The sequence below is a fragment of the Myotis davidii genome, unplaced genomic scaffold (genome assembly GCF_000327345.1).
Source record: "Myotis davidii unplaced genomic scaffold, ASM32734v1 scaffold345, whole genome shotgun sequence".
Taxonomy (NCBI): domain Eukaryota; kingdom Metazoa; phylum Chordata; class Mammalia; order Chiroptera; family Vespertilionidae; genus Myotis; species Myotis davidii.
This window is the reverse complement of record NW_006296540.1, coordinates 760,469-775,153: the sequence shown is the minus strand read 5'-3', so window position 1 is coordinate 775,153 and position 14,685 is coordinate 760,469. Positions and strand designations below refer to the sequence as shown.

The following is a 14,685-nucleotide window of genomic DNA, read 5'->3' as shown; positions in this document are numbered from 1 at the left end:
TCCTGTCCTTCTGGGGTGTAGAGTGATTCCCTTTGTGCTGATAATGCATATTCCCCCTTTGTCGCAGGAGGACTGTGCCCGGGGTCCAATGATCCTTGCGTGGAGAAGCCGTGTCCAGGGGACATGCAGTGTGTCGGTTACGAAGCCAGCAGGAGACCGTTCCTCTGCCAGTGTCCACCGGGGAAGCTCGGAGAGTGCTCAGGTGCAGAGCGGGTTGCCATGACGAGGGTCTAAATTCCCAGTCCTGAAGCACTTGCCCTTGAGTAAATGACACTGCCCTAGCCCTTTTCAGAAGACATTTCTGCCTGCCGGCAATACTGTCCTTCAGAATGGACCAGCGCCGACCTCCCCCCTCAAACACATTCAGCATTCAATGCAGCTGCAGCCTGTGTGAAGAACACGTGCAGTGACCGTGGACTCCTGACGTAATGGGGAGACCAAAGCATGTGTTTTCAATCATGTTGCATGGATGGTATGGGTGTGAAATTATGGAACATACAAGGCGATTGGTTGGCAGGAGAGTTGGAGTGTCTGTGGCGTGACCTTTGGTGTTCAGAGGGGTGCACAGACCCATAGTCCCCAAAACGGAGACCAACAGAAGGTAGAGCTGAGCCAGTCCAGTTGGCTTTGCATGGGGTTAGCCCAGCCTAGAGCACCACGTAAGCCTCTCCCCTGGAGATGTCTAGCTCACTGCGTGTTCCCCAAACTGTAGGTGCTCACCTCTGTTTCTTAAAGAAAGAAAGAAATCCATATTTATGTTATTTCAATCCAAATGGCCTTCTGTGTCTGATCTTCACTCAATACATTTGATTCATGTATTCTCTACCTCTTTTTTCTTCTAAAAAGAGTATTGTTCACCTTCGGCACCAATAAAACCCTCTCTTTGGTAGAGGATATATTTAACATACAGGTACACTGATGCCAATTTTGGAATCCAAGGACTAGATTGAGTAATGATTGAATAGTAATTGTGCTGATAATAGAAAATGATTATGACTATTGTGTGCAAGGCACTTTGCTAAGCAGTGGGCTCCAGAAATAAATTCAGCCTTTGCAAAGAGAAGCACTGTTCTTAGAAATGGAAGCCAAAGCTCTTTCATAACTGATTTCAAGAACAGAGCTGCCCGTTAAGTGAAGGGATCACCAGTGTATTTGCTTTTGAAGTCATCTAAAGCTTAGACTTGAAAGATATGTACGCTGTCCCCCCACCAGCACACACGCCATGCACATAGCAGGTGGGGATGCACAGGGGGGTGACAATAAGGCCAAGTCTCCTAACTTCAGGTGTCACTTTCTGCCCATCTCCTTTCTCCTCTCTATCTAGAACACTTTTGATTGTTCACAATTATCATCCATTCGGCGTATTTCCACACTTTGCACCTTTCCTCCCAGCAAGACAGCTTTTCAACCATTACTTTGCTTGTTAAAACATAAAGTTGGAGGCAATAAAAAAAAAAAGAAGGTAAACTCAGAAGTGGACGATGTGAATAGGGCTAAAAATTCTTAGAAGGGGAGCCTTGAAATTAATACTCAAGGTAGAATTGTGACTGCATATGACATGAACTCCCTTTCTATCCGTTACCTTTTTCTAACGCTAGTGCAAATGTCATGATTTGGCTATTTGGCATTAGGATAGGTGGAGAATACGGATATTCTTTGAAAATGTTTGTGTCTTCCCTTAGTTCCATGGAACTGATAGTTCTTAAGTGTCTAAGTGATGGGGATGGGCATGATGGGTTATCCTGTAATAGAGCTAATTTTAGAAAGTGGGAATTGGGAATTTAGTGACACTAATGAAATTCTGGTTATAGAATTTACCAAGTTGCCCTTGTCATTAGACAACTAAGATTTTTATTTTTTGCATCTGGACTAATTAATATTTTATTTTCACTTTGAAATTTGAGTGTGACCTGAAATGGAGAACCAGTTTTTAATCAAAAATGGTTTCTCCTCAATGCCTTCACTACCTTCCCGTGGTCTTTCATCACCTTGCTTGGTAGTTGTTGGATGATTTCAGGTGTCCCTGCTCATTTCTGAAAGTTAAAAGCCTGTGTGTCTTCTCATTATGATCTTTTCAGGGCACACTTCTCTCAGTTTTGCTGGAAACAGTTACATCAAATACCGGCTTTCTGAGAAGAGCAAAGAGGAGGACTTTAAGCTGGGTCTGCGCCTGCGCACACTGCAAAGCAACGGGATTATCATGTACACCAGAGCAAATCCCTGCATAATTCTGAAGGTAATTAAAATGTGTTATCTGTTCCTGCAGTCAGTTCTCATGTTAGTCTTTTGGCTCGTGGGTTGGGGGGCTGCTGAATTTGTTTTGTCTTTTAAATTCAGAAGACCAGAAGCAGACTTTAGGACAGAGGGAGCAGCAGCAAAACTGGGAAGTGTGCCAACACCCGTTTCCTTTTGTATATTCGGCTTCGAAACTGGCTGTTGGCAGACAGGGGATCTCTCTCTAGAGTGGGTTCAAGGGCTGGCCTCCTTGGAGCTGTAATCACTCAACAGCTCATTAGAATGTATCTCCTAATCAATTCCATGGCAGGGTTAGTCCTTTAAAAAGGTTGGCTGTGTACCCTTCTATCCCCACTGACCTCTGAGACGACTTCTGTCCTTGCTCAGAGAGAAGTTGGAGATGTGGGGCGTGGAAGATTTTGTATGTCCTATCTGACACAAATAGCCCAATTTTTAAAGTAATTTCCAGCCTCAGAAACCCTCCAAAGGCAGCCAGATTTCCTTTAAAACAGGTCTGGCATTTGTGTTCAGCTCAGAGCTTCTGGTACCTTCATGACAACAACAGCAATAGCACTAAAAGCTTTACACAAATCATTTGATTTTTATTATAAAATTAATATAAATTAGTAAATTTGTTATATATGATCATCCCCATTTGATAGAGAAGATAGAGGTTCAGAGAAGTTAAGTAAGTTACCTAAGGTTGTACAGCTAATAAAAGTGGTAAAGCCTGGACCCTGGACCTGCACTCCAGTCTCTTAATCTCCATGGTCCCCTAGTTCTCAGTATTGACACTATAACTTATGTTATCAAAAAAAACCCACAAAAAACACTCTAGCCCTGGCTCACTGGGCTAGAGCATCATCCCAATATGTCAAGGTTTCGGCTTTAATGTCCTGTCAGAGCACATACAAGAATCAACCAATGAAGGCATAAATAAGTGGAACAACAAGTCTCTCTCTCTTCCTCTTTCTCTCTAAAATCAATCAATCAATAAAATTTTAAAAACACATTCTGGGTGTCTATAGGACAGATTAATCCCTCCAGTATTGTGAGGAGAAGAAATAAGAATGTGGAAGACATGCTTAATCAAATGCGTTTCTTACCAGGTTGCTACACCAGCCCATTGGAAGAGATATATAGTCTGCCCAGCAGGAAGTGCCCAGCCAGGCGGAAGTGGCTGACAGTGTTTCCTCCCTAGGATTCTATCACTAGGTTTAACTGGAGTCATGGTGGACCTTCCTAGCTTCTATCCTTTGATTGTTTATAGGTGACGTCCAAGTTGATTAGGTGGCCCAGACTTTAATCCTAGGGGGAGAGAATTGAATGAGAATTGAATGCCAGTGGCTTCCCCTATCACATAGACTTTTGCCAGGTGTTATTGCCAGGTATTGGTGGCCAAGAGTAAGTGATCAGGGAGTTGGAATTCAAAAATTGGCTACTTTTGAGGGGAATCTCCCACTGTCCTTACTCATTCAACTCAGAGAATAATTTTAGCTCTGCAAAGGAAAGCGTTGTGTTTAAATTTTTTTATTTATTGATTTTAGAGAAAGAGCAAAGGAGAGAGAGAGAACTCAGTTTGTTGCTTCACTTATTTATGCATTCATTGGTTGGTTCTTCTTCTTCTTTTTTTTTAATCCTCGCCCAAGGGGAGGGAGAGGGAGAGAAAGACAGAGACAGAGAGAAACACTGATGTGAGAGAGATACATGGATTGGTTGCCTCCCACATGTGCCCTGACTGTGGCAGGGGATCAAACCTGCTACACAGGTATGTGCTCTTGACTGGGAATCAAACCCGTGATCCCCTGTTGTGCGTGTTGATGCTCTAACCATTTAGAAACACTGACCAGGGCTCATTGGTTGATTCTTGTATGTGCCCTAACTGGGGATCAAAAGACTCACTCTGGCATTGGCCAGTGCATTCATTGGTTAGAGCATCAGCTCACACACCCAAGGGTCATGGGTTCAATTCCCAGCCCTGGTCGGGGCTCACCTGGTCGGGGCTTGTGCAAGAGGCAACCAATCCATGTGTCTCTCTCACATCAATGTCTCTCGCTCGCTCGCTCTCTCCCCCGCCTCTCTGAAAAAATCATTGGGAAAAATATCCTTGGGTGAGGATTAACAAAACAGCAACAATAAAAATCTCATTCTGGAAGTGCAATTTTAGAAAATAGTGACTCCAAATCAGATATACATGGTGGAAGAAGAAAAATTCAAAGACCTAACTCCTGTCTTTGTTCTCTCCTGGCCCCAAAGCATACTGCCTTCAACCCATAGATCACGTTCTAAAAAGCCCTGAGTGTGGAGGTTGGTTTAATCGCTTGGGAAATGCTCTACCCTTCGAGGTGCCAGCTCCTGGTGGTACTGCTTGAGTGTTACTGGCCTTCCTCTCTCCTCCTTAAAAAGGGCTGGTGGGTGCAGAGCATCCTTATGAGGCAAACACTTTCTATTAGCAACTCTCTCAAATTGTGTTAAACTTGAGAAGAAGGAAAAACCTTGGACCTGGATGGCTTGACCCTAAAATGGAGCTTGTCATTTGACACGTCACTGGAAAATATCTAAAATGTGCAGCTCCCTGAGGATGGCAAAGAAGAATTAAACCTTTTAGGCAGCTCTAGCTCCTAAGGCAGATTGTATTTCATGGAACAAGTGTGTTTCTGGAAGTTGTGTAAATTGAATCTCTATAAATGGAATTCTAATAAACTCGGGATGGTTGCCGATTGAAGGGACTCTCTCCCATTAATCCCTTTGTGATGTGAATAATCACCCCCCATTCTGTCTGTTCTCTACGTTTTGCTTTTCATATGTTAGGTTAACCCAAAGCAGGACACAGCTGTACTGAACTATTGCAGATATTCTCCTACGGTCGCCAGGAATATCCACTTAGGGGATTTGAATCTGTTTGCTTAACATTTCCAACCTCGTGCAAGATTTAATTTTATTGGCCTTAGGTACAGTGTGTGGCTTGCACTTTGGTTCAATGACTACGCTGAAATGCTTTGTTTAAATTGCACTTTTGGCTGTTTATATTTTCCCAGTTAGAGCACATTCTCTAAAAGCACTTAAGACAGTCAGTGGGGTGGAGGGCATCCCTTGCAAACAGTGAAGGAAGTGCATGGAGACCTCAAGAAGTGAAAATGCTCATGGGCAGGGAGCATTGCTATCTCCAGGCAGCAGTGAAGGGGGGCATTCATCTGTTCAACATGGACACGCTGTTTCCTTCCAAAAGATTCCAGGCTTAACATAAACACCCAAATGCAATAAAATCGAAACACCATTAAGAAAAACCCACACAAAAGAATAAGAGCCAACCAATGAAGTGGGGAAGGGCAGAACATCATCCCTACAATATCTAGATCTAGGGTTGCTACTTCAGTGGCACAGAAACCATAACTCTGAGTTTCCTGGCAGCCAACACAAGAATGAAAATGGTGGGGTAGGTTCTGTGGCTGTCCTTGAACCTGTAATAAAAACACATCAGATCACCAGGAGAGATTTACCAGATACAAGTAACGTTCCCCCTATGCCAGTCTTTTAGGTCCAGTATTAGAGCAAAAGCACAAGTCCTTGCTTATTCATTTAGAACAGTTACATTTTCTTTAGCTTTTGGAGAAGTTCTAGATGATGCATTGCTTTATGTTGGTGATTCTCGAACATGGCTAGCTTCACACCCAGGGTTGAAAGGAGAGGTGGGTCCTTTCCTTTGGTGAGAACAAAGCTTTGGTTTGTTCCTTTGGTTTTTAAAGCTTATTTGGCCACTTGGAGAATCCAGATCTTTCTAACATAGATTAGAAATTGGGAGAGGAAGCCCCCCACCCAGGATCCCAGTATCCCAAGGGTCTGCATCAGAGTATCACTAAGAAGGGAGTTAACATATTATAATAATGACATATCTACACTTACCTGTGGTGACTACTCTTCCGCCAATGAAAAAACCAAGGCTCTGAGAGATTCGGTGACAAACCCAAAGTGAAAGCTGGGGAGTGGTAGATCTTGGCTTCTGACAGAGGCACACAGGTTGAGGGCACTACAATATTTATAAAGAGAAAAGATTTGGAGGGCTGGGATGATAATTGATTTATTCAAAATGTATTTTTGAGCACTTACTGTGTGCCAGATAGCTAGTAATGGCAGCCGTGAAAATAGGTTTGTTAAAAGTCCCCTTTTCAAAGAACATGTAGTAACCCCCTTGCAAGGTTTATTATCACACCGAAGATCCAAAGCAGTAAGACTCTGTGTCACAATTTAAACTTCTTTGCTCAAAATTCTACATTCCTCCAAGAAGACCTCTTACAGACAACTTGATATGTTGTCTCCCAAGCCTCAAGCCACAGAAGACCTGAGTTAAAGCGAATCACTGATTTGAAACAACCCTGAGAGCCTAAATGTTTTGTAAGATTAGGACAATACTCTCTGAATTATGCGTTTCACTGAAGAAATTGCCTCCTTCCCCCCACCCAGCACATCATTTCAGATCATTGCTATAAACATTTTTTCACAGTTTCATGCACACCTCAAATTCTATTAAAATAGCTTGCCCTCTGATTTGAGAAAGCTTTGTTCTTTTAAAAGAGAGATCCTTTAAAACTGGGTTAACCCTATTCTGAAGACAGAGAAAAATAAATAGGATCAGAGTATAATTTTCCAGAATGAGAGCATTCTTTTCTCTTCCTGGCGGAATATAGTTGTGAAATAGCAAAAGATTAACTCTTTTCAAGGCAGCTTTTGGCATCAGCATTCTAGTTTGTCATCTAAACAAGGCTTATAATTCCAGACTCCTGGAATTCTGAAGATACCGATGAGTTTTCTTTTCAAAAAGCTGAGGATGAGGTAGGCCCCTGGCTTCCTGTTCATTCAGTAGTGCTGCTGCTGTGATTTTTTTTTTCAACAGGAAAGGAAAAGGTGTTTTCTTTTCAAAAAGCTGAGGATGAGGTAGGCCTCTGGCTCCCTGTTCATTCAGTAGTGCTGCTGCTGTTATTTTTTTTTTTTTTCAACGGGAAAGAAAAAGGTACCCTTAGCAGTGCTCAGTGTTAGTCTGGGATACTTTTATGATTCTTAGTGACAGAGCTCCAGTGTATGAGTGCATCATAGCCACATCAGTTCTCCTGGGTGAATTTGTAAGTTGGTTATTATCCCTAGAGATAGGGGGTCGGGTTGGGGAGGGGAACGGACCAAGTAATATATTAATTGAATACTTCCTTTTACAGAACCTTACATGAATTGTACCCTCACCACCAGATTTCCCCTGATAGACTAGGGACACCACTTTGTAGCCACAGAGCATAACAGCAGATGGACTGTGCAGAAGGTAGTCCTCGAAGTCACATTTGATCATTTTATGACTCACGTTGAAATAAAAATATGGATATTTACCCAGGAGTTGTCACTGAGCAAGTATTCTGGTATGATTTACGATATCCACTCGGTCCATTCTGTTGAACTGAAAAAGTAACAGAGACAACAGCATAGACTACTCACGCAAGCTCTCTGAAAAGAAAAGAAATATTTGTCTGCAGTCTTTTTTACGTCCATACATTTGCATTGCAGAGCAGAGTGTGTATGTACTAACTGTGCATGATGTGGCTAAACATTCTGCAGGGACCTAGTCTTCTGGTAAAATAAGCCACCGCAGATATCTCTGCTCTACAGATAAGGGTTCAACCAGGTGGCTCTCTCCAGGTGACCTGGGTGATACGGGACAAAGCCCCAATTAGATCCTCATTCCTAACTAACCAGGGCTCTGCCGGTTCACACCTTCTATACATAGCATTCCTAACTAACCAGGGCTCTGCCGGTTCACAGAGCCTCCCACCTTCTATACATAATGTATATGCTTGTGTGGCATGAGCCTATGAAATTTATGCCAAAAAAAAGAGGTGCCAGGGAATCCAGGGAGCCATGGAAATGAGAGTCCATGGAAATGAGAGTCCCCAAGAATGAGCGAGTGGAACATACTGGAGCACAGAGATGTAATCTATTGTGAGAATGAGTGATGCTGTGATAATCCCTCACGGGTCTATCATGAGTCAAACCTTTCGGAAAGACTGGCTCTGTCTGTTTCTGTGAATTCACGTGCCATTCATATCTCCTTAGCTCTTAGTGACCTGGAAGGTCTATGTTCCTTCCCTTCCCCTTCCCCGTTGGAGGACAGGGTGTACAGAATGTATTGCCTGATGCATATTAAAACGCGCTTTGGTGTCGTCCCCCGCGCAGATCATGGACGGCAAGCTGTGGTTCCAGCTGGACTGCGGCAGTGGCCCCGGACTCTTGGGCATCTCGGGCCGCGCGGTCAACGATGGGAGCTGGCACTCGGTCTTCCTGGAGCTCAACCGCAATTTCACCAGCCTGTCCCTGGACGACAGCTACGTGGAGCGGCGCAGGGCGCCCCTCTACTTCCAGACGCTGAGCGCCGAGAGTACCATCTACTTCGGGGCCCTGGTGCAGGCGGAGAACGTCCGCAGCCTGACCGACACGCGGGTCACGCAGGTGCTGAGCGGCTTCCAGGGCTGCCTGGACTCGGTGGTGCTCAACAACAACGAGCTGCCCCTGCAGAACAAGCGCAGCAGCTTCGCGGAGGTGGTGGGCCTGACCGAGCTGAAGCTGGGCTGCGTGCTCTACCCTGACGCCTGTGAGCGCAGCCCCTGCCAGCACGGGGGCAGCTGCGCCGGCCTGCCCTCCGGAGGTGAGTGTGCTGGGTGCGCCCTGGGCACCCTGCGGGGGCAGCGGTGGATAGAGGGGTGGGGGCGATAGACTTGCAGGGGGCCTCGCTCTCACGTGCATAGCCATCCCAAGTGCTTGCCCAGAGACGGTATTCATCCAAGGTGCTAGCAAAGCTTCCTAACGCCCTTGGGAGGACTGAGTGGTTGGCAACTACAGGAGTGTCCAGTTTGGCCAGTCCATGTGCAACATCCCATAGGCGGTGCAGGACCCTGACCACAGGAATCCAGAGATGCTATCACAGCCCTGGCCCGCCCCACACTCCCCCAGGCCCCAGCTGCTTGGAGGAGTCCGACCCCCTTTTTAAGTTGTTGCCCTCTTGAGTCTCCTGCATGTCTCTGCAGAATAACTGGTAGCAGTCTGAGTGACGAAGACCATATGGCAGCAGGTAGACAATCCTTTCTCACGTAGACGTATCACTTCACTGGAAGCTAAAGGGGTGGGGCTGGGGGTGAACCCACTACCCAGGAATAGAAATATTGCGGAGATATTTTGGAGCATGCTTTAGAACAGGGGTCCTCAAACTACGGCCCGCGGGCCACATGCAAATACAAATATTGTATTTGTTCCCATTTTGTTATTTTTACTTCAAAATAAGATATGTGCAGTGTGCATAGGAATTTGTTCATAGTTTTTTTTAAAACTATAGTCCAGCCCTCCAACGGTCTGAGGGACAGTGAACTGGCCCCCTGTTTAAAAAGTGTGAGGACCCCTGCTTTAGAATGTGCGTATCAAAGATGAGTCTAGTGACAACTCTATAAAGGAGTGAAAAGCCCAGAATAAGGAGAGGGCAATTGACCTGAAATCTCCTGACAGTCAGTGAGGGTTTCGTGCTTTCCCCCAATAATTTTCCTCCCAAAGATACATCATGAAGATTATAAAGAAAGAGCAAACAGGGTGCCCCTCTTCCCAAGCAAGAGGGTGGCAGGACTTACAGAGGGTTTCTGTTGTTTGAGGGAAATGCCAAGGTTATGGCAGTTGGGAGTCTGCAGATACAAGAACCGCTGACATTACCCAGAAGCAGTGTGCGTTCATGCAAACCGGGCCAGGCCCTCTCGGAGTTGGAGCCTTTGCACCTCCCTGTGGCTCAGCCACTGATCCCACAGCAGCCCCTTTTTCGGACTCTCCCGGCGCATTGTGATTAGCAAATTTAAACCTTCCCCACAAATCACTTAGAGATTCTGCTGTGCACATTACCATCTAATGTTCGTGAAGCCCAGCTCCAAATTTAGAGTCCATTTTATTATTAGAATGGTATAAACTGTCCGCGGGATGATGCACGGCCGAAATACAGACACCAGCGGTATTTAGACTTGCATATGTTACTGCCACAATGAGGGCCGAGTGCCCTGGGGGGAATTTCTGCAGGCTCGATTTAAGAAATCTATTTGCTGTTTTTACTATCTCAGCAGTATATGTAAATAAAGGGTTGTTATGGTGCCATAATTCCCGAATGATGGGCAGTAACTATACTTCAGTGGTTCTATAAACCAGCCCATTATGACAAGTCATGGCCAGTTTTTCACCAGGCAAAACAATTCTGCGAGTGTGAGCCATCTAGGATATATAAAAGGAGCATATAATTAAATTGGGTTGAAATAGAACACCACTCCATGTCAAATGCTAGGTACACAGCCACAAATTGTAACATACTTTTTAACGATGGCAGGACATGGTTTCTTCTGGCAGAGCTATGGGCTTCCACGATGGGTTAGCTTTAAAAATAATAATAATCACTGTATTAAGGAAAAAGCCTATGGAATCTTGCTCTTCAGGGTGCGTTTTCATTTTTTTTCAATTGCCATGAAATCCTTGAGCTAAGTATTCAGTGCAGGTATGTTTGTGAAATGACTGTAACCCACACCAGAAACAGCGATTTCCATGTAATTTTTTTTAATCCCCTTTTGGTTTAACCAGATTCCAGCACTGAGGACCCGCCTGTCAGATACTTTTCACATGGCCCAAAGAACTTGCTTTCCAGGGACCCAACCTTGCCCACTGTGGTCAAGGTCAACCTTGCCTACTTGCTCTCTCATGCTCCTCTTTGTCCCCCTGCTCTCCACTCCCACCAATGATCGGGGCTGGGATTCCACAACAGGTGCTCCTTCTTCCAAAGTGAGAGAGCCTCTAACCTGCTCAAGTCTCTCCTTCGGGCCTGGGGGCTTATGTTTTCCTAAAGCAAAGAAAGTATCTTTCCTCACATCCATCTTCACAACCTACTTCTCCCAATCCTACTCCTCTGTTGAATGGAGGGGGCCCTCTGGTTCTGATTTCAGCAGCCCCCAGAGCATGGTCCAGGTGGGGCAACCTGGGGCTCGTAGGCACAGCAGTACTGAGCCCAGGGAGAGCAAACTCCTGACACTCACCAGGAAATCCAAGAAGAGGGCTTCTGTTGCTTCCTGTGGAATCAAAGGCGCAAGATTCCTCTTCTGATGTGTGAGGCGGCACCTACCGGCTTCCTGGCTTTAGGGAAAAGGCCTCAGCTTCTAAGGAAGGAGGAGAGAGACTCCATTTCCTTGCCCCCCATTATCTGTTCATATTGGAGTAATTTTTGCCAGGCCCTGGTATCCTATCTGCACATTCCCTCCATTGGTGCCAAATAGTAGGGGGCAGGGACAAGAACAGAAAGAACCAACAATCCGGCTTTTAACTCAGCTCTGTGAAACTATGTAGCTAATTATAAGGTTATTTAAAATAAAAAGCATCTTAGTTATGATAGTTTACAAAGGACAATAAGACTGGGTCGTTCATGAAAGAATATTCATGCCTTGGAGGATTCCTTCTGGCTGCCAGGAAAGCATCTTAGTTATGATAGTTTACAAAGGACAAATGCCTTGGAGGATTCCTTCTGGCTGCCAGGGGTGTTTAATGGCAGGGAGAGAGTCTTGCTTCCCCAGATCAAAGGCTAGAATGCGTGTGGTATTCAAAGGGGAAATTGGGACTAGAGAGAGTAGAGAGAAGTCATTAAAATGTGGCTTCATGCACAGGAGAATGTTGATAGCACAAGTTAACTGTTTGAACATCTCACTGTTTTGGGAACCCTGTGTTACCATGTGATACTCTAACGTTGCAGGACATGTATTTAGCATAATCATTCTCTCGACCACTGGAGAATGCTGGAATACTGTTGCTCATTGGCCCTCCTGATGGCCCACTCTCACACTGTGGCCATCGAGCACATTACTGCAGAACACTCAGAGTTCTCACAGCAGGCAATCCCCAGCAAGAAGCACCTTCTGTCAGAGGAAAAGGATTCTGGTGTAACCACCTCCAAGCACAATCAGACTCTGGCATGAAGGGCACGGAAGCCACGCCTGCTAGCTCGGAATGCCATGGTCAGCGGTTTTGACCAGTGTTGTGACTCTGGATGTCCCAGGAGCAAGCCGTGGGGTCCCCGGGGACTCAGAGGCCAGAACAGGGACTTGTAATAAGAGTGTAAATATGAGGCTGTAGAGCAACCACAGAGGGAAGGCTCTCTTTTGGTAAAGCCTTCAAATTATATATATTTCATAACGTGAACTGGAAATAGCAACCATTGTGGAGAAGAAATGGTCTGGTCCCACTCTGACCCCTGCATTTCCAGACCCAGTGGGTAGGGAGCGGCCCAGCGAGCACCACAGTCTGAATCAGGAGTCCTCAGTCCTCCGTGCCTTCTCCTGATCAGCTTAAGCCCACTACCGGAAAATCTAGTGGAGGCTACTCGAGGCCAAACAAACTAGTCATCCAGGCAGCTTTGCATGAGACTGGAAGTCTAAATCTTAAAATGAAAAGCTGGTAAATTTTAAATGCTAAGAGCTACCGTTTGTTAAACTCTCACTATGTGCTTGGCACTGTGCTAGAGGCTTACCTTGCAAGTGCTCATACACTGTGACATCATTCTCGCAACAAGATTCTGGGATCCGTGCTATTTTTCTCCCCCTACCTGCATTTTACAGATAATGAAACAAGCCAGAGAGGTTCAGTAACTATCCCAGCATCACACAGCTAATAAAGTTTGTGGAACCACCCAGCCTGTGCTCTTGTCCCGTCACTCAAAGTGTGTTCCAGGGACCAGCAGCATCGACATCACTGGGTATAGAGGTGCAGCATCTCAGGTCCCCCCCGCAAACCTACTGAATTAAAATATGAATTTTAACAAGATCCCTAGGTGATATACTGATTTCTCTCTCTGTCTCTTAACTGCCCCGAAACCTAGTTTGTTTGTACATATTACACATCGTGGTTCTCAAACTCTGAGATGCAGCTGCATCACCAGAGGACCTTATTAAGACAAGACTGTGTTATAGAAGAGCCTCTTGATTGTTAAGGGAAAAGGAACATCTGTTTACTTGCCTCCATCATTTGCTGCCCCGGTCAGAGGAACCTTCTGCTAGGTCACTGAATTGTACTTGCAAATTTCTGAACTTCCCACCAAGAATAATTTCTCAGTGCAAAGTCCGTGGGGTAAGGGAGACTCAAACATACAAGCCGGAATCTCAGAATCTGCACAGGTAGGGATGCCAGAATCTCTGTTTTTAACAAGGCTCCAGGGTACCATGCACATCTGAGTTTGAGGAGCCCTGGTACCTGGCAATCTCAGTAAACTCTGTGTGTGCAGGAATGTGACTCGGTATATACTGATTTCTCTCTCTGTCTCTTAACTGCCCCGAAACTTGTTCTCTTTTGTTTGTACATATTACACATTGTGGTTCTCAAACTCAGGTGCAGCTGCATCACCAGAGGACCTTATTAAGATAAGACTTTGTTATAGAAGAGTCTAGCCTTCAAAGGTTTTTCTTTTACAAGGTCTTAGGTATTGTGTGTCCTTGGTTGGTGAGAGAGAAATGTTCATATGCTTACCCATTGAAACGGTGACGTAACGACAGAAGCTATGATCAGCAGCTGTGCTGGCCCCACTTAGGTTTAGCATCCTCTAGTTTTTTCACACTGAGATTCACACAGACTAGAAATTTCAACATTTTCCAATGTCCAGTCTAAAGAGGAAAAAACTCCCATCGCTTTCAACTGTTTGGTTTATGAGCAGCAGAGAAACTTCAGAATCCATAGTCATTATAATAGTCACAACAATAAAGCATCTCACGTGTGGCTGCTCTGTTGTGGTTGGCGAATCCAGAAACCTTATTTTCCTCTGAGAAATGGGTATTGGTGAGGCTCAATTATAAGATAAAAGTAGAGGGGTTCCTAGAGGTCAGGCAGCTCAGCCATGATCATGCCTGGCTCCTGGGTGACAGACAGAATATATACTTACATCCGGGGCCTCACCCCCAAATCACAGCTGCCTCCCCAAACCATGTAAGTCCTCAGAGTTTCTAAATGAAACCCATAATTCAGCGAGCATAGTGGTTGATGCCGGCTCCAGATCCCAAGTGCTCGCTGCACATTTGTCATTATTTCTCCCTTTGTGCGGCAGGCAGATGTTTCCTTATCAAGGCAGCCAACCCCCGATCAGAATGATGTTCACCTAAGCTGGCGAGCAGGGCCGAGGGGTGAGGCCATTACCTGAATGAATCAGGTTGGAAAACGACTAAGAGGTCACAGAAGTAAGATAGGCATTATCTTGATTATTTGCCTACACAGCCCAAATGCACTCTATAATTGCTCAAACCACCTCTATTTTTTGCACTTAATAGGTTTTTCCATGTTCTTCTTTGAGCGGGGAAAGGAGGGAGCATTTTACATTCGTCCGGATGCAGATTTCAAAACCATCTGCCTCCACTGTAACTAGAAGGAATG

General features: G+C 45.2%; 1 protein-coding gene across 1 annotated transcript in view; it reads left to right on the top strand.

Moving 5' to 3' along the window:
* FAT3 (FAT atypical cadherin 3) overlaps positions 1–14,685 on the top strand; it is a 520,386-nt gene that overhangs the window by 484,948 nt on the left and 20,753 nt on the right. Inside the window, exons 19-21 of the mRNA XM_015569255.1 lie at positions 68–202; positions 2,079–2,236; positions 8,449–8,917. Of these exons, the coding sequence (XP_015424741.1) occupies positions 68–202; positions 2,079–2,236; positions 8,449–8,917 (762 nt within the window). The remainder of the gene's footprint in view (positions 1–67; positions 203–2,078; positions 2,237–8,448; positions 8,918–14,685) is intronic.